The sequence below is a fragment of the Xylocopa sonorina genome, chromosome 1 (assembly GCF_050948175.1).
Source record: "Xylocopa sonorina isolate GNS202 chromosome 1, iyXylSono1_principal, whole genome shotgun sequence".
NCBI classification, from domain to species: domain Eukaryota; kingdom Metazoa; phylum Arthropoda; class Insecta; order Hymenoptera; family Apidae; genus Xylocopa; species Xylocopa sonorina.
The window spans coordinates 11,959,649-11,979,082 of record NC_135193.1 but is presented as its reverse complement, the minus strand read 5'-3'; the positions used below and the strand labels follow the sequence as shown (position 1 = coordinate 11,979,082).

General features: G+C 37.4%; 2 protein-coding genes across 10 annotated transcripts; one reads left to right on the top strand and one right to left on the bottom strand.

The window, feature by feature from the left end:
* The first annotated feature begins 396 nt into the window (after nt 1–396).
* LOC143423202 (neprilysin-4) lies at nt 397–8,196 on the top strand. 6 transcript variants are annotated; one of them, XM_076894365.1, is made up of 17 exons: nt 404–575; nt 1,601–1,712; nt 1,801–1,997; nt 2,423–2,574; nt 2,862–3,038; nt 3,533–3,678; nt 3,748–4,004; nt 4,086–4,343; nt 4,428–4,630; nt 4,738–4,917; nt 5,017–5,228; nt 5,300–5,522; nt 5,586–5,762; nt 5,858–6,020; nt 6,166–6,375; nt 6,455–6,561; nt 7,346–8,196. In XM_076894365.1, the coding sequence occupies exons 1-17, from the start codon at nt 470–472 to the stop codon at nt 7,619–7,621; spliced, it is 3,156 nt and encodes a 1,051-aa protein (XP_076750480.1). In that variant the 5' UTR covers nt 404–469; the 3' UTR covers nt 7,622–8,196. The 6 variants fall into 6 exon arrangements, with proteins under 6 accessions (XP_076750508.1, XP_076750480.1, XP_076750471.1 ...); XM_076894356.1 differs by having other exon boundaries at nt 1,583–1,712; XM_076894372.1 differs by lacking the exon at nt 404–575 and adding an exon at nt 765–1,474.
* On the bottom strand, nt 8,178–18,264 carry Dsh (Segment polarity protein dishevelled). Of its 4 annotated transcripts, none has more exons than XM_076894504.1 (10): nt 17,731–18,264; nt 17,186–17,255; nt 16,574–16,826; nt 15,914–16,096; nt 15,623–15,833; nt 15,350–15,478; nt 15,047–15,261; nt 14,240–14,731; nt 13,921–14,169; nt 8,178–10,350 (listed from the first exon to the last, which is right to left on the bottom strand). In XM_076894504.1, exons 1-10 carry the CDS (start codon nt 17,889–17,891, stop codon nt 10,310–10,312), a joined length of 2,004 nt encoding a protein of 667 aa, XP_076750619.1. In that variant the 5' UTR covers nt 17,892–18,264; the 3' UTR covers nt 8,178–10,309. The 4 variants fall into 4 exon arrangements, with proteins under 4 accessions (XP_076750619.1, XP_076750628.1, XP_076750636.1 ...); XM_076894513.1 differs by lacking the exon at nt 8,178–10,350 and adding an exon at nt 11,354–12,710 and having other exon boundaries at nt 17,731–18,263; XM_076894521.1 differs by lacking the exon at nt 8,178–10,350 and having other exon boundaries at nt 11,354–14,169; nt 15,914–16,000.
* Nucleotides 18,265–19,434: the final 1,170 nt, after the last annotated feature.

Sequence of the window (19,434 nt, the reverse complement as noted above, 5' to 3'; positions counted from 1 at the left end):
TTATTTGAATATTCCATTCTTCCGAATTTTGCATGCCATCACACATATGTAATTATACTTTTAAACTAAAATGAAATCATTGCGCACATACGTGATACCTAGGTGATACTGTATTATATATTGTACTATTTTTGTTATACGTTGTCGCACGATCGTGCGATTGTTATATTTCAACATATTAACACATTTTCTGTTTATTTCAATGAATTATTAATCGATCTCGATCTTTTCCTTACAATGTTAGTAGAAACTGAACAGAATCACATAAAAAGAAAGTCGTCTAGAAAAGCAACTTGAAATTAGAAGTAGAAGAATTTTTGCACATTTTCATAGAATCTGTGGTTAATCCACCTCGTTATCGAAAAAAATGACTGAATAATATCATTTTAGTGGTCAGACTACAAACCCTGATAATCGGTACTCCTCTTCGAGGCATTGTGCGTTAATCAAAGTCCATACACCAGTGACAATGATGACCGCCGAGGAAAACGAAATTTACGGCTGCAATATAGTATATTGGAATTTCTTATCAAACCACGAAGACTATGTCAACAGGAGAAAACCGCAAAATTATAGTGAGTTAATGCCTTAGATAAATTGAAACGGAAAAATCGTTAACGACTTAAGTTTTTTACCAAACTATTAAGGTTGAGCCCGAAAACCTCTTCCTCTGACATATTAAACGTATTTTGGACCATGAACGAAATCGAAATTACACAAGGAAAAGGGGGAAGTGAAACAATCTAATGTGTAATAGTTTTTCGCTAATTTTTGATAGTTCATGTCGTCGCATACTCGAATGCGTTTGCGGAAAGGAACCTGCAAACGCAATGTACGCGATAACAACGATTGATGGCGGGTGGCGTGACGGAGGGAAAATCGGAAGCACCTCAGCGATGATTGCCCATGCGTCTTTTGCAGTTCCTTACGTTCCATCTTAGAGCGGCAATCGGTGTTGGCGATGAGAAAAGACTTAATAACAAGTCGCGTCACGTGTAGAATGTAAAACAGCGCTACGCGTTATTGAACGATAACTGCAAGTTATTAGGGTCGATTGACGAGTAACTGGACGTAAGGAGTGCGTAAAATACCTCTCGCGGTGTGTGTGCACGTACAGAGAGAGCTCTGCCTCGATTGTTGTTGCCATCGCCATTGGCGTTGACCGCCGACGTTACATATGGAAATTACTCCCGTACAAATGTCGCTGGGACTAATTCGACCGTACGCGCAATATTACGTTAACATTCATGTGGAGATCCGAGTCGTACAATAGACTTCAGTCGGCCCTCTTCTTCTCGAGAGCGCGGTGCCACTATCCGAAAAAACGGTGCTCCCGATTTCGATCTGAGATACTTGAAGCATATCCCGTCATCGAGCACCCTCCGATCGAAAATTCGAAACACGCGTGTCTTCGTTCAATCTCGTTCAGACTCGAGTCTTTCTTGGGGGCCACGCCATCAGCAGTGAATTAAAGGCAAGTAGATTCAGTGTTGCCTGTGACACGAGCGATTCGTGCCGTGCGATTTGCGATCGCACAGTGAAGTAGAATAGGTAGGTGGACTGAGCTGATTGTGAGAAGAAGGGGTCGGCTTGCTTTCAGACAAGATGAGGAACGCGAACAGTTTGGATCGGTACAACGACGACGACTTCTTCAGCGGTGGTCCGTGCCCTTCTTGTCGATTGGCCATTAATAAGGAGACAGGTCGACTCAAGTCCGTAAGATGTGCAAATATGCATTGCTGACTACAAGAGAAGAATTCAAATCGGTGAAATGATTCGAACTTTTATTTGGAATCGCAGGTGGTGCATGGGCGGAAACGACACTTGGCGTTTCCGTGTAAAACTGATGCTTTTAATCCCCGCCGTGTTACTACCGATCACTATAATCTTCATCGCTCTCTCGCGGTCTCAGGTGATCGGTAAGAACCCCTATCATCGTGCGTACTTGCTTCACGCGACCAGAAGGCAGGACCAGAGGACCGAGGAGATCTTTCCGCGTAAGTTTACTTCAGATCAGAGTACACGTAACCGAATGTCCGTAAAATATTAACGACGTTTTAACGACGTCCGGTTGGCTGGTTTGCTCGAGGAGATTCGAATAGTCGAATAAAGTATGAGACGCGTGGCACGACGTACCGATTGTTGCCAAAGGAAACACGATTTGAACAACTTACACGTTACAAGTTAACGCAAGTGACTCGTTCTAAGGTTACGATGCTATTGCAAGAAGAATATTTAAATTTCAGAACTTCCTTCTCCCGTTGTTCCAGATCGTATCTTATATAAGCGGTCCGTTCTAACGCACATAAGATATCAAAGAGAAGGCGATAATGGCGCTACAGAAATGTGAATCGCAAATTTTCTTGAATCGAAGAAAGAGATATATGGTATAGAACGTTAGTGATAGAAATTTTGTTTACAGCGACCAGTCGCAGCGAGACAGAGCGGATCGGTGAAGAGGAGGAAGAAGACAGAACTAGAGTCCTAGTATCTGGAATGAAAACTAGCTACGTGCCGGTGGAAACTCTACTTCCGCCACGACAGCTGCAACGACGCAAGAGAGAGCTGGACGGGGTACTTTATCCAAAACAAGCAAATTCAAAGCGATCCCACAATCGAGCGCGCTCTAGCTAACCGATACCGTCTCTACACCGCCTGCTTTTTATTCCTTCTTTACCCTTTTACCATTTTCTTCGGCAAATTAAAAAGAAAGAAAAAAAACACACACACACACAATTAATAATAATAAAAATCTCCGTCCGCCTTCTTGACTCTACCATCGTTAACTTCAAACGAGCATCGCAGTGGCCAGTCAATTGGCGAAAAAGAGTCCCGAAGAGAGAACGAACGATCGGTTTCAGGACAATCGAGCATCCTCTTCGCCCGACACATCGAACACTGCGTCCTCCAACATTTTATATCCGTACCGACGCGGCACAAGGATAGGAGACTGCCGAACGGGGAACGATCCGTTCAGGTCTGGTGTCAGTAACGAGAATCGCGAGGGGTTGTCGCCGGATAAGGGAGGACGAACACGTGTGAGCGATGATTTTACTCTTTCCTGTTCCTAATTCCATGCTACAACGATAAAATGGTGTTTCGTAGCTCAATTGAGCTCTTCGAAATAAATATTAGCGTTCGACAAATATCTATTTCGAGAATCAATCCGTTACATTTTACGTTTACATTATACGTACTCCTCTCGCTATCTCCTGTGATCTGACTTTATGTTTTTCAATTTTTAAACCGAATCACGCGATTCGTTGCATCATATTTTTTTTAACTAGTGGCAAAGAAATTGTTAATGGTAACTTGAACAAAAACGTTCAGTAGGAGATAACGAGCGCAGCGCGCAACGACGTTAATTAGAGTTAATCAACATTGAATTAGTATTGCTAGTTCACCGTATAAATATCGATCGTCTCATTGCCAATCGTCTCGTTTCGTACAAGGTCAATTAAACTTCGTATGCCTCTCTTATCACGACCAAAAAGAGCTTCTAGTAACTTCCCTATACGAATGTCTGACACAGGAAGAATCAACAGACTACAACGCTGAGAAAGTGGGCGATCGAAATACCGACGAGGATTTAGACAACTTCCTGGACGATTATTATCCAGAAGTGGACGCTGACGAGATGAAACAAAATTCTGAAATACAAAGCAACGATTATCGAGAGTAATTATCTATTGTCATAAAGAACCGCCCAAAATAGTTTCTAGCTCTTTTAGTGCTTTCCTTCTTCAGATACGGCGGGTCCACCTGCGACACTCGTAAAAACGAGGAATTACGATCGAAGTTATTCAATGGAAAGTACGACAACATCGAGGAACGATCTCAGGACGAGTCGGACGAGGGTGAACAGAGCGGCAGACATTCGATTTCCCTCGATGATTCGGACGCGAGTCTGCCGATCGCGGACAGCCAACCAGAAGACACGGGCTCGGATTTCCACGCGTTCTGGAAAGGCGAAGGGAACGTATGGGCCATCAGAGAGGCTCAAGGTACACTTTTGAAGCTGTCACTCTGATCGCTTTGTGTAATTGCCGCTCATACGCTTTTTAAGAAACAGATATTCGCCGCAGCAAAAATCATGCTCAAGTATATGGACAAGGGCGCTGATCCTTGCGTGGACTTCTATCAATTTGCTTGCGGCAACTGGGCGAAACACAATCCTATTCCTAAAGACAAAGCTGCCTACGATACCTTCGAGATGATTAGAGAATCTTTGGACTCTGTGCTGAAAGAGCTTTTGGAGAAACCTATATCAAGGGATTTAGAGTCGAGCCTGGACGATGCAACTATGAAAGCTAAATATTTGTTCCAGAGTTGTATGAATTACGGTAAATTGTTTTTTAGTTGGATTTTTTAATCGATTGCGTTAGTTGGTAAGTAGTTATATATTTTAACATGAGACATATGACTAGAGATCTTGGAGCAACGCATGGAACGGCCGCTTATACAGCTTCTCGACGAGCTCGGAGGATGGCCTGTATTGAGGCCCAACTGGGATCCAGAGAAATTCGACTGGCTTCTCCTAGTCGCACAATTGAGACTTTATAATAATGATATCCTTATTTCTGAGTGGGTCGCGCCAGATATCAAGAACAGCGATCAGTACGTTATACAGGTACTTATTTGATAAAGTAATTTGATTTCTGATCTAAAACTTTTAGTTTAAACGAAGATTCCGCGTAATACCTAAGTATTTACATAAAAAATACTTGTTAATTACAGTTCGATCAAACGTCGTTGGGTTTACCTACAAGAGATTACTTTCTTCAACCATCGAATACGATTTATCTAAAAGCTTACAAGAACTACTTAATAAAAATCGCTATTCTCTTGGGTGCATCTTTGCAAAACGCCACCCTAGATGCCGATGAACTGATAGAATTCGAGACAAAACTTGCCAAAGTATGCAAGGTTCCTCTAGTTTTAATTTCCATAATCTTCTGATCAATTTCAATTGTTTGCCATGGAAAATTCAGTGACTGACTTTGGTGTTTGGTGCAGATCACATCCTCCCCCGATGAGAGAAGAAATGTGTCAGAACTGTACCAAAGAATGAGTATCGGGGAATTGAGAACATTGGTGCCGCAAATTAACTGGCATCGATATTTAACGATCGTTCTGGCGCGACCAACAAACGTTTCCGAGCCAGTTGTTGTTTATGCGTTGCAATACATTCAGGATTTGGTGAATCTACTTTCGAAGACTAGTCCACGGTACGAATTTTTGCTTGACATGGTCTAGAAAATTATTATTACCGAGTTTTAAATGTCTCGCACGTGTGCAGAACTATCGCGAATTATCTTCTGTGGAGGTTCGTCAGGCACAGAGTGAACAATCTGGACGATCGGTTTCAAGAAGCTAAACAAAAGTTTTATTACATACTTTTTGGGAGGGAACAAGCGCCACCCAGATGGAAAAATTGTGTAGCACAGGTGAACTCCAACATGGGCATGGCCGTGGGCTCGATGTTTGTGAAAAAATACTTTGACGAGAAAAGCAAAAATGATGTAATAATTTGTTTCTTCTAATTGACAAATTTGCATTAAGTACCAAGCGTTTTTCTTATACAGACACTATCTATGACTCGAGAGATTCAAAGGTCCTTCAGAGAGCTTCTAAATCAAACCTCCTGGATCGATGACGAAACAAAGGAATTGGCTACCGAAAAAGTAAACGCGATGCTATTGAGAATTGGCTATCCTGATTTTATTCTACAATCTGAGCTGTTAAACGAACGTTACAAGGATGTAAGAATCCTGAATCCTTAACTTCTCTGAAAGATAAGATAACGCGAGGAACGCGCTCATTGTATAAACATACCTAATTTTTGACAATCTTCCAGGTTGTGATCCGTCCAGATAAGTACTTCGAGAATACGTTGAACATCTTGCAACATTTGACCAGAGTAGAGCAAGATCGGCTTGGCAGCCCAGTTAACAAAACACTTTGGAACACTGCGCCCGCAGTTGTCAACGCTTATTACAGTCGCAGCAAAAATAGAATAAGTCAGTACTTTGCTTTTTAAATGAACTAAACGAGAAAATTCGCAAACACGTTTGCAAAATTTTATATCACCATTTTTCGTTTCTATTTTTGCGAAAGGAATAAGGAAGAAAATCTATTAATTATTAAATTACTTTCCACCTTCAGTGTTTCCAGCTGGCATACTACAGCCGCCCTTTTATCACAGATACTTTCCACGGAGTCTAAATTACGGTGGAATCGGCGTCGTGATCGGACATGAAATCACCCACGGTTTTGACGATAAGGGCCGACTGTTCGATAAGGATGGTAATCTACATAGATGGTGGAAAGACGGGGCTATTTATGGCTTTCACGAACGAGCCCAGTGTCTTATCGGTAATCGACGCGACAAGGAGCTCTCCAAATTTTCCCTTCAACTACTGTCTGTCAGTATAAAAAGTATTTATGCTTTCAGATCAGTACAGTCATTACACTGTGAGTGAAGTTGGAATGCAAATTGATGGAATAAATACGCAAGGGGAAAATATTGCTGACAATGGCGGTATCAAACAAGCTTTCCGGGTAAGAGCAATTCCCTTTTATACCCCAACAACACAACTTTGTCACAGTAAGAGCACTGTGATGTTACTTGCGCCGCGTATATTTCAGTAATTTTATTGCAACTTCTTGTATATTTCAGTAATTTTATTGTAATATCTTGTATATTTCAGTAGTTTTATTGTAATATCTTGTATATTTCAATAGTTTCATTGGAATTTCTAGTACGTTTCCCGCTTTAGAGGTAAGAGAGAGAGAAAGATGCTATAAGAGAGAGTGAGACAGAGGGTGGCGACCTTACTCTAGAACCCGTGGCGCCATCTCTGTGAAAAGTGCTCAAACTGGTCCCACATAAATATCGACAGCGCAGTGAACTACTCAAGGACTACTAGCGCCATCTCTGTGGGAAGTACGGAAACTAATTACCAACTAGTTTCAGCGTTTGTCCAAGAGATGGCGCTAATAGTCCTTGAGTACTTCACTTCGCTGTCGATATTTATGTGCGACAAGTTTGAGCACTCTTCACAGAGATGGCGCCACGGGTTCTAGAGTAAGGTCGCCATCCTCTGTCTCACTCTCTCTTTCCTCAAAAGCGGCAAATATAAAATAAATTACAATGATACCCCTATGGCGTTACGGAACCTGGGAGCGTCACCATGATACGCTGGTGTTTTTTGAAGTGTCACATGATTTGCTGTGTTGTCTGGGTACTTTTCGAAACTTATTTTTAATATAAAAAATTTTGTAATTAAATCTTTCAAATAAAACTTCCTCTCGTTTTCTCTTAAATTGTTTGATCCTATTTTAGGCTTATGAAAGATGGTTACGAGCAAACGGAGACGCCGACGAAACTCTACCCGGTTTGAACGCGACGGGAAAGCAATTGTTCTTTCTGAACTTCGCCCAAGTGTGGTGCGGCTCGATGAGGCCGGAAGCAACCAGAAACAAATTGAAAACCGCGGTGCATTCACCCGGCAAGTTTCGCGTGATCGGTACTTTGTCGAATTCAGAGGACTTCGCAGAAGTATTTCATTGCCCGCTTGGTGCGCCTATGAACCCAGTTAATAAATGCTCGGTTTGGTGACGAACTCTGTTGCATCCTTTCGACCATCAAGTTCGTCATCGCATCGATCGTCGTTTGAATGAATGGATGGAACCTACGTGATTAGAAAATTAGAAGAGGAAACGGCTAATTTGTTCCTCGATGAAACGAAGGAAACGATGCTACGATAGAAGTGTAAAGGTTGACATTAATCATTAATGACGTAACTACGAACAGTATCAAATTTTCATTGAGAAATGAAACAATAATTTTTATGATAGCTTTTGATGATAGCTGATGCTGTAGAGGCATACGGTTTGCTTTAAAATTAGAAATAAAAGTAGAACGGACGAAGCGGTGAAAATAACCATTGTTGAATTAATTTTAAGTTGTTGTTTCATAGATATGGACATAACAAACAAAATGCATTGGGTGTAACAATAAATAAAAGAATTTTGTTACGCGATGAAACAGCTTGAAGGTTTGCTACATCGCATAGTGCCTACAAGCGCCTGGTAAGTAGATGTTAAAACAGCTGCGCTGTTCAATCCTGTTGAAAAATGAAAAATTGTAAGAGAAATACCAAAGACAATAAAAATTTCAGACAGTCATAAAAATCTTTACAATCTATTTCCCTGTATATCCACACACTACTACATGTATTGAATTTTTTCGTCAATCTATTTTAGCTTACGTTTTTCCTGCAGATCGTTACCTGATCTCGCGGAATAATCTGAGCCTCGTGATCATTTGTCGCATCCATGTAATCGTACATACTATGGATATAAACTCGTCCACGTTACATTTCGTTTTTGTGTTCTCGCAAAAATTTTCGCGGATGAATAGAAGAGTTAGAGAAGATCGCCTTAACATTCATAGCCTGGCATACAGTCTCATAATATTTCCACGAAACACACACAAGTAGTCGTGTCCGTCTTCTCGATCAAGCGAACGCTCCACGCGTTTATTTTCTTCTTCGCTTCTCCTCGGCCTTTCTCCTTTTCTTCTTTTCCCTTTTTACAAATCTCTTAGTCACGTATAATATTATAAATAGTAATAAAATCGTTGAACATCGCAAATAGAGTATCGACGTCGACGACACCGTGTACGCGAAAAATCGTACTCGCGGTCGTAAGTCTTAATAAAAAAAGTGTTCGCAACATTTGTCTCGCAATGGGTAAAAAATACAAGGAATGAACTATTTGTCTGTAAATGCGGTAATCGATTGACTATCTTGTCGTCTTGTACTATGGTACTCTAAATGACATTAAAATACTTCAGTCATAGAACTCGAATGCGTCTCAACAAATGAACTTTCGTTTTCAATCTTTATTGACTCATCGAGGTTTACTTCGTTTCTTCTTCTTTGTTTTTTCATTCATTTACGTGAAGGAGAAAGTGAAGATCGGTGCTTAGACATGACAATGCGGTATCACACACTTGTCGGTTATAAACTTGCACACAGAACCGGGGTAGAAAGGATGTTTCACCAATTATACAGTCCTATCTTTACAATTTATTTATGTATTGCCCTCTTGTAACGAGTAATTGTTTGAAATAGTATGGAAAAATAAAATCGTACATACATCGAGTTCTCAATTATTTAGTATAAAGCAAATTCAACAGAGCCTGATGTCATTTGAATCATTCGAATAATCGTTAAACTATTGTCACTTGTACTTTAAACAATATTCTGTAGTTAGTTGATCGAATGACCAGAAAAGCTCGAATATTTATATATAAAAATCGATAAAAATGTTGTGTTATTTATAGTTTAAAATGTTTTAATTTAATTTTTTAAGCGCACAAATTTCAGGTGAAACGATACTTGTAACAATACTTGTACAATATGCTTCATACTAATTAATTTTCATAGCATGGATTAACACTTGATTACAGACGTATTGGCAGTAAATTGTACTAATAAATCAGGAATTTCGCGAATATCATCTCGTATTACTGACACATTTTTATTTCATTACCATATTCTTTTTTTTTTTAGTTAATACCCGCAAAATCGCAGCTTAGATTTTGCATTTTACAAATTTGATGTTCAAATACCCGTATAATTAAAAGTACAGCCATATCATAACATGACAATTAATAAAATTTGCAAAATTTTTAAACGGAATTTTAGCTCTCAAAATAAGCAGAATTTCAAAATCAATCCTGGATTATTTTTATCAAAATCAATGAATGATGTGGAAGAACATATGACAAAAGCAAATAGTAAATTGTTTCAATTATTTCAAGGTAGAAAAAAAAAGATGAAAGTAAAGTAATAATATTATTGATAAAACACGTATATGGAGTGAACAAGGTTTGAAGTGTACGTGTTTCTTTTTTCAATCTACATGCACCCTGCGTTAAAAAAGCACGCTTTTTCGCCATCGTTTTTTCCCTCGAACTTTATATAGATCGCATTATAGACATTCTCGAGTGATATCAAATACCACATGGAAATTCGATGGACTTAAATCTATCTTCTTTTTTTATGTATAGCCATTACAAATTATATATACGATAGTTTAGATTCTTTATCTTCTATGACGCTTTATCAAAATTCGTCTATTAAATATATATATATATATATAAATATATATATGTCTCCTGTTTGCTACTTCCGTCCATCTCAAATTCAAGGTCAAGTGGAAATATGTCTCTATTTCCACACTTTTTTTCAACTCCTATTACCACCATTACGTATACATATTGCATTAACAAGTATCTTCACTTGTGCAGAAACTGGTACTCCAAAATGTCCTCTTCATCTGCAAAAAAAAGAATCGTGCGTCTTATGTTTTAAGCTTCAATGATGATGGCTTTCAGCTGCACTAAAAGGACATACTATGATGTGTCTGGGGTATACCTCGACGAATGTGTAAACGATCATACAGGAAATTATACGATTTATACGAGTAATAGAAAAATTACTAGTGTTTACCTTGTAGTACGTGATTTATGCAAGAGTAATTGCAAACAATCGACAAACTGTACACAGGAGACAAGTGTTCTATTATTAGATCGTCATAAATTTCTCATTCACAGGTTCTTTGCTATTCTTTTATAAATACTTGCATGATGCTGTATTTATTCGAACGAGCATTAGTGTACAATAACTATCAGACAATTTCGAAAATTGTAGTCAAAAAGCCTAAGATAAGGGAAAACTTTTACCGAATGTAAAAAAATATGAATAAAAAATCAAATGAATAGTTACAACGAAATAAGTAGAACTGTCTTGGTAGTTGGTTCATTCTAAGGTAACGTTAGATATTAATGAAGTAGAGATTGTTCTAATGTTACGGAGCAAAAGACAAAGTGTATACGGAAAGAAAGGAATCAGCGGTGAGTCACGCAACGTGACAAAATAAAATACACTCACAGATATTGTCTCTGCTATTGTTGTCCAAATCGCTAGTCTGTGTATGAGTTTCCTCGTGCATACGCCGTTCTGCATCAATCGTCAGCGCAGCACAAGGCACAAAAATGACTCGACACGGTGTAATCCACATGCGCGCAACGTATGTTGCAAAGGGGACAGAGTCATTTGTATGTTAGACAGAAAGCAGCAGGTCCTTTTAGAGCGGCACAATAAATAGAAAATAAAATAAACCAAATTCGGAGTATGTCTGCGAGACGCAAAATTAGTATCTGACATCAATTGACTTTTCCTTTTTCACTTTTCTTTTCTCATACCAATGAAACGATGAAATTTTGTTGTTTCGTGAATACAAATTTCGCGTATCTCAAACATACTGTACAACCTGTGTCTGCAACATAAAATATGTATATATTTTACAGAATAATATATAATGGTAGGTATCGTAACGATATCGATAAATCGGTTTGTGTAAACTACCTTTTTAAATATCGAATTACATAATAGTTTGAAGCGAAATGAAAACGTTCATCGAAATTAACGATTGAATGCCAGTGCGCAATTTTCCAATGAAAACCATTGCTGTACAATCTATCCGTTATGTGTGCGTGGTCAACCCGGTACAAAATTTCTTGCGATATACATACATAGTAACGTTACACATATTATTCTCTACAGGGGCAACACAAAGAGTGCCTATTTATCGATAATTATAAGATGCCGAAGAAATAAACGAGGATACAAACTTTAACGGGTATTATTTTTGGAAAATTGCACGATTAGACAATGAGAAATATTCAAACATGGTTGCATGTTATGTAAAACGTCATCGATAATACCGTATATAATATATGCTTGATAAATATTTAAAAAACTACAGAAATACTTCGTATAAATATAAAATGCAGTAAAATCGATACAAGAGAAAGACACACAACAGAACGTTAAGTTGTTATTTCGTTTTTTGGTTGTGAAACATTTGAAAAGAACATTACACCATATTTGAAATAGTCTTAAAATGTTACAACGCCAATGCATTTATGTGCATCAAATTCATATACTTTCTAGCGGCATTTTATAAGAAAGACCGTTATTTAGTTACAACGTGATACGCTAAATAAAAGTTCATATAGTAATAACGCAACGGCAAGACGCAATTAAATGTGACGAATGTCTGTTGAAATTAAATAAGCTTGCGTGTGTTTATATGTATGTGAGAGAGATGCAGAAGATAATTCGTATTTGTAGATAAGACGACATCAATGAACATAATCAGTAAAGAAATGCATACACCTGGAAAGCTTGTATATATAAATTATGTCGCAGCTTTTTTCTCAGTACTTTCTAACATTGATAAGATGGCACATTTAATATGAGCATAATTCGTTCTATTTACATATTGTCGAACCTGTGATGCAATACCACATAACATAATTGTAAACAATTCTTTTTTCGTTCATCACCAAATAACTTTAATTAGTAGGAATACAATAAAAAGTTGTCCTTTACGCACGGACAATGCAATTTAAATGATCCACCAATAGTTGCTCAATATACAATAACACTCTCGTTACATATTTCGTTTATAATATACATACTATTTACGCTTATCATGTTTTTTTTTTTTTTTTAAGCAAATTAGCCTTAGAAAAATGCGTTTGCGAAGCAACAATTAGTGAACCGTTTAACATTTCAAAACAATATCCTCTCGATTTTAAAGAAATAGCTGCCCCATTGTCGTAGACAATCCTAGAACGCAAGCAATGGAAAAATATTAATAAAAATACATACCTTTTTTTTTTAATAAAATAAGTATAATTTACATGCATTACGTAGCGAATTATTGCAATGTTCATTACGTAAATTCATCGACATAAACCGTGTTATTTACATAACCATGCTTGTGCTCTACTTCATGTGCGATCGTGCTTTACATCAACAAGTACACTGTAATATATTTATAGTAAAGCGTGCAATATTGTGTATATATAATAATGAATTATCGATATTAAATACTGAGTTTCTCGTACATAATAGTTGTACTAGTCTCGTTACTGCTATACATATACTAAACTTCAACACAGCAGTTGCATATTTCATGCATAAATTTGTAAATTGACTTTTTTTTTACCAAAGTGTAATAATACCACGATTTTATTTTGTTATTATTTTATGTAAAACTTTAGTTACATCTAATATAGATTTTATGATGCATATAATTACTTCGGAATGAACGTAAATTTTCAAGTATATGTACTGTTTAAAATAACACTGAGGAATGTTACGCGAACTATAGTCTACAACTACAAAAATTGATCAAAATAAAACTTTAAAATTAATCAAAATTTAAACGATATTATCAGTTTCGTCTTACACCTTGAATTTAAGTCGTACATGTTTCTGATGCAACTTCTTTGAACCACATTAGTATATACATTTACATGTTACATGCAAATATTTTAACGAATATAAAGTACACGTAATAAAAACGAATTTTTAAGAATATTATTACTGTCAAGTGGTACAAGATACAAAGTGGAATGCAAAGTTGAGGCGACATGTATGAACAAATTGTTAAATTCTGGAATACAAATTACTTAATCCGAAATTTAATTGAATACGGCATTGAACAAATACTTTGAAACGCCGTATAAACATGCACTTTCCGGAATAGGTGTTCAGATATTAATCTTACTGAAGGGAATGTTGGTAGGAATATTATTGGAAGTAATCTTTAAAAAAAGATTGAACGGGTTGTTTAACATTCATGTGAATATGTGCAAGATGTCATTTAAATTGGTGAATAAAATGTTTCAAAGTATTCATTCGAAACATTCAATTATATGATGCTCCTTTCGCCAAACGTATAACTCGTCTATTTACAACACCGGCATCTACATAACATCAACAAAGAATTCACAAGGATTTCCCATCGCAATGCGAAATGACTGTCTACTACCAGATAAGTCTTGTTGGTTTTGTTGATTCCCTGAACCAGTTCCTGTCTGCACAGACTGTTCGGAACCACTGGAACGACTGCGACTACCGTTAGACCTCTTCCCGTTCGAACCATTCCCATTGCCAGAATTCTTACTCGGCATAGTTGGTACCGATGGAATATGCAATTCAGATTCAGACGCTGAAGAACAAGACTTCAGATCATGGATAGGTTCTTTGCAAATGTGCTCACTACCTGCGCTACTGCCGCCTAGATAAAATATGTTATTTTAAACATTCTTACATTACGTTATTAACCGCGATATGACTGCGAGCCTCACCTGAACCGCTATGGACACTTTCTTCTCGGTGATAACCGTATACAGTTGGTTCACTAGTGAAATTAAATGGCATTGGACTATATCCAGTCGCCGAATGAGGTGCATACGTTCCTGAATAAGGCATGTCCCAGGCATTGGGCGGTGGTAATGGCCCAACTGTGTCGCAATCCAGCTTCATGCTACTCATAGCTGAACACAGGTCACCAAATATATAGTAACACTGTTCAGAAAATGTTATCTTATTGACTGTATGCCTAATGAAACCGGCTTTCAGCATAAGAGACGCGTATTTTCTTGCATCGCGTCGATCAATAAATCCTTCTACGTGAGTATTAAGCCAATCCACGACATCCGCACCGATGAATGCATTTGGTATTATTATCTTAAGCCACATACGATCACGAATTTCCAACCCTGAATCGGGTCGAGCCATCGCTCGTACGATTGTTGGCATATCGGTATTCACCGTGAGGTGAAGCTCTTCTAATGGTCCTAATTCAAATGTGTTTTTTTTCTCAATATTTGTTGATTTGGAGTTATCAACACGCTCAGTGCGGTATTAAAGTACACGTTATGAGAGGAATTTATGTGGCGTAATTTTGTGTTTTTCTATGATAATGTTTATTGAAGGATCATTATTGATTCAACATGAAATTTCGGCTATTGAAATCAATAAAACACTAGAGGGAAACAGTCTTCAAAAGATCAATCAACAGTGTCGATACCCGTTTGCGAACTCGTTGTCGAAATCTTGTCGGTATTCGCACTGAACATGTTTACAGTTTTTATAGCAATACAAAAACTCACGTTCTGTGTCTGGCAATGTGCTCGCAAGACTGCTCGATGTTGATGTTAAAGTTGTGGCACTGGGCGGGCGCGGAGGAAAACCTTCGCCCCTTATAGCAGCTGTATGCGCTACCCAGGCACCGGGATCTATAGGCCGCACAGGTTCTGTACGTGGTATTGTGAAATAACCTTTTGGATTAGGATCCCAGCACTTCGCAACAACTAATTTGATTGGTCTAAAAATTACATTGACGTAATATCACACATTTCACAATTCTTTTTTTAATATTTGTTGAAATATTGTTGTTATTGTTTCAAACATACCCTGGTTTTTGAACTACTTCGCGTAATACTTTAACTGCCTCGTCATTAGACATATTTTCAAAGTTAATGTCATTTACTTGAAGAATCATGTCACCAGGTTCTATTCGGCCATCTAAAGCAACTGCTCCCCTGTACACGTTCAAATTACCTCAATTATAAACTTGCTATCAGAAATATACAGAAACTACTTCATTATATACTCTGTTCTAACAATTTATTGTACAGAGTTCTTTATATAATGTAATTTGAAATGCACTAGAACCTAACACATACCCTTTCATTATTGAACCAACATAGATCCCACCATCTCCACCTTTGTTACTTTGACCAACAATACTAATTCCAAGGAAATTAACAGTATCCATATTCAATGAAACTGTTATTATGTTTAAAGACATTGTGCTGTCTGTGATACTGCTAAACGATGATGTTCTAGACATGGGTGGCAGTCTATGGCGCCTTCTCCTTTGCGGTCTACGCCGATCTAATGAATTCAAATACATAAAATTCATTTGCTGTTCTAAACATTGAATTCTTTTCTATTTCCTTCTAAAACATATTTACCCAAAGTTGCTCTGTCAACTGTACTACTCATATTGGTATGTCTGCCTGTAGTTGATGTTATACGGCTACTAGCATCATCGTCCGACTCTAAAAATGTTGTTGTCTCTAAATCTGAACTTAAAATAGAAGCAGTCTCATAACCGTGGCCCGATCTGTGCTTTGAATGACCATTAATACGAAGTCCTGAGTTGATAAACAAATGAAAATGACGTATGAAGAACAGACTTTCTGACCTTAGTACTCCTAACAAAGTCACAATTAACTCTTTGCGACACATCTTATATCTATATAATATGTTTTTAGATACAAATAACAGTTAAAGTAGTAAGGGATGATAGTCAGTAATAGTTCGAAAAACCATGACTTTTATAGTACATACAAAAAATCATCGCAATATAATTATTGCTAAATTTTATATGGACAATAATATTTTATAAGTTCATGTTGAAGGTGTAACCTTCAAAATTACAAGAGCTATAGTAAATACATTTATCTTGAAACCTAGGGGTAACAGAATAATGTCAATTAATGAAATTTATTTTTCATTGCCAAATTCAAGAATGTAGATATACTTGTTTCAGAAAATCATTAGAAACTAAGTATAATGAAATTATTGTGCCGTAAAGAGTTAGAAATTAATTTGCATAACCAGTAACATACCATTGTATTTATTATATTTTTCGTATTTATCTGAATGGTATCTTGAACTTTTGTGCAAATGATGCCCCTGTCTGCTACTTGTAATACTTTCAGTTTCAGTTAAAGTGTCATCGTGTGACAACGGTGGTGGACCACGAGTTGTGTGACCAGGCGTCACATGATCAACACGATCATGTTTCGCCTCACTGTGTGCCACTGAATCTGTGCACTGCGATGCACCATCCGATACATTACTGCCTTCGGCAGATACCAGCTATTGATAAATAAATGAATTTCTTATTTTATTAAAAACCTTTTATACATTCCACTAAATCTTAAACTTTGTATCTCTTTCAACTTTTTCGTACAATAAAAAGAACATCGGCGCATTAAATGTAGAAATCATATTGAAATAATTTCTAAGCGATTCTCTACAGTTATATGACTATCATAAGTTTTGTTCACCGTGTGATGCTTTTTAACTATTTCTTTAAGCTAATATAGTATTCAAAGAATATATTTCAACATACAGTACAATTAGCTTTTGTTTTTTTTTGTGCATACATGCTTATCATATATCATCTAAAAATAAAGTGTAATTTTTACCAATTAAAAATTTCGCAACAATCTTACCCAAGAGACAACCCGTCCATTAAAACAGGGAAGGTGAGCGTCATCGTCTACAATTTCTTCTTTCACCACTCTATTAACAAAACAGACATGTTTCTTGACCAATTATTTGAAACAAATTATTTAAATGAAAATAAAGTCTACAATATCTGATTATAACGTTAATTTCGAAAATTTCTAAGTAAAAAGGGAAAGACTAAAAAAATTGAAACATCGACGATGTAAGGAATAAAAAATATGAAGTATATAATTAAATATTATTTGCGATAAGTTATCCCAGATGAATACGTAAGTCGAATCGTAAGTATATTTTAATATAATTAAATTTCTTAAAACGACCGGAAGCAGACTGTCAAAAGCAACCGCAGAATAGGAGATAATTGTGAAAATGTAACTCTATCTCCGAAGCGGATACTGTTTAAATCGTAGGGCATTGACTCGGGCCGAAGATAAAAGATAATGTCCCGCGACGGTGACAATCGTTAATCGCATTACGGCAGGTGTAGAAGCGTAGATTCGATGGACATGCGTATATTAGTGACACTCACCCAAAATCATCGTCCATTGATTTGAAGAAATACTTATAATTCGGCCGATTCAAGACATTTTTAAAGTCGGCAAGAGTGACCCTTTCCGGTGAGATGGTCAGCTTCACCAAGTAAGGGGTTTCTTCGTCGTCAATGTGATATATAATCTTAGTCTCTTCCATTTTCGGAACTCTATTATTCTACGTGCATTTACAATAAAACTGATTCACCGAAAGCCCACTAACATGAACAATTCTCTTAAAACCAATATGGCGCGTCACAGTTCGAGCCAAAGCCCTCGCGCGTACAACGAGCGTTCGTTCATCAAGCCTACAGGTTTACGTGAACTCCGCGATGCGTAACATTATCACGACTGCGTGCGGCAAGTTACGGGGAAATCGTTGACATTATTTACGGGGCTCGTGGGGCGCGTATTCGTTGCTTTCGACGGGCTGAAATAAACGTCAACATTCTTGTCGACATAACACACTCACGGCGGTCGGCTCGACACTCGACAGTACGCTCGAGAATTGGAAACGAACGAAGATAGAAAGACAATCTCGAGTCTCATTTTTACACCCTTTCAGCTATTCGCTGCCTTCATCGTCAGATGGCATTGCTGCACCATTGTCGAAGATGGCGAAGGGTTCCGAAATTCATTATACGTTACGCTCCTATTTTAAAGCTTCTAGCAAGCATTTTGTGCGGTTACGGATTCTTTTTTTGTTTCACTCAGTATCGCTTTACTATGCATTTTTACTCGGAAAGATTTACACGCGCAAAAGGTATGCAACCTTTCACTTTTATTCCAATAGATATATAATTCGCATGCGTAGCACTGTGTAGGGAATAAAAAGTAAAATGCCACTGATCTTATCAAAGCTTGCATTACTTAATTATTAACGTTTCCGTTGCAATTTCTGTTTGACTAATAATTAAACCAGTATTCGAATATTTCCTTGTATTACTTCAATTAAAATTATATTCAATTCTCAAGTTGTATATATATTTTTGTTTCAAATTAACATTGTTAATCACGAAAAATTGAAAGTAAACAATTTGTAATCGATCCAACAAATTTCAATTGATCAGAGGTAGGAGAACTATGCTAAGCGTTGTAAATTCAACTAAGAGAATTTATCTTTTTCGTATAATATCTACTACAACGTATACCGTACCGCATCAATCTTAATATAGAATATCAATTGCGCAGAAAAGGAACAACTATTCCGCGTTAATGTACGACTATACTTTAACGCCGATTTATTACTATACCCATAACAACGTGCGACCCTCGGTCCTATTCAACTTCCGGCGAACAATCCAAAGGCGGAAGGTAATGTTTGCATTCGATAGCCGCGCGTAAAACGCGATCGTGCCTTTCCGAGTGCCGGGTAATTTCCACCTACGCTCGCGCCGCGTCATTAAGCGTAATGCTATTCATTATTTTTTCCACAACAACAGCAAAAAAAAGAAAGAGACCGCGTGTCGCTTGCGCTTTCAATCTGGCAGCGCGGAGCGTCGACTTAATTATACGGTCGCGCGAGCAGAAGAAAAGGGATTTTTAAATGAAATTAAATCGCGCATCCGTGTAGGAGAATCTCGTGGAAACGCTCGTGCCGCGTTTGTTGTGTCCTTGAATAAAAGAGAAGAAAATTGCAATCAATTTATCATCGGTTATAATTAAGTATATGTAAATACATCGCATGATCATACACGTGAATG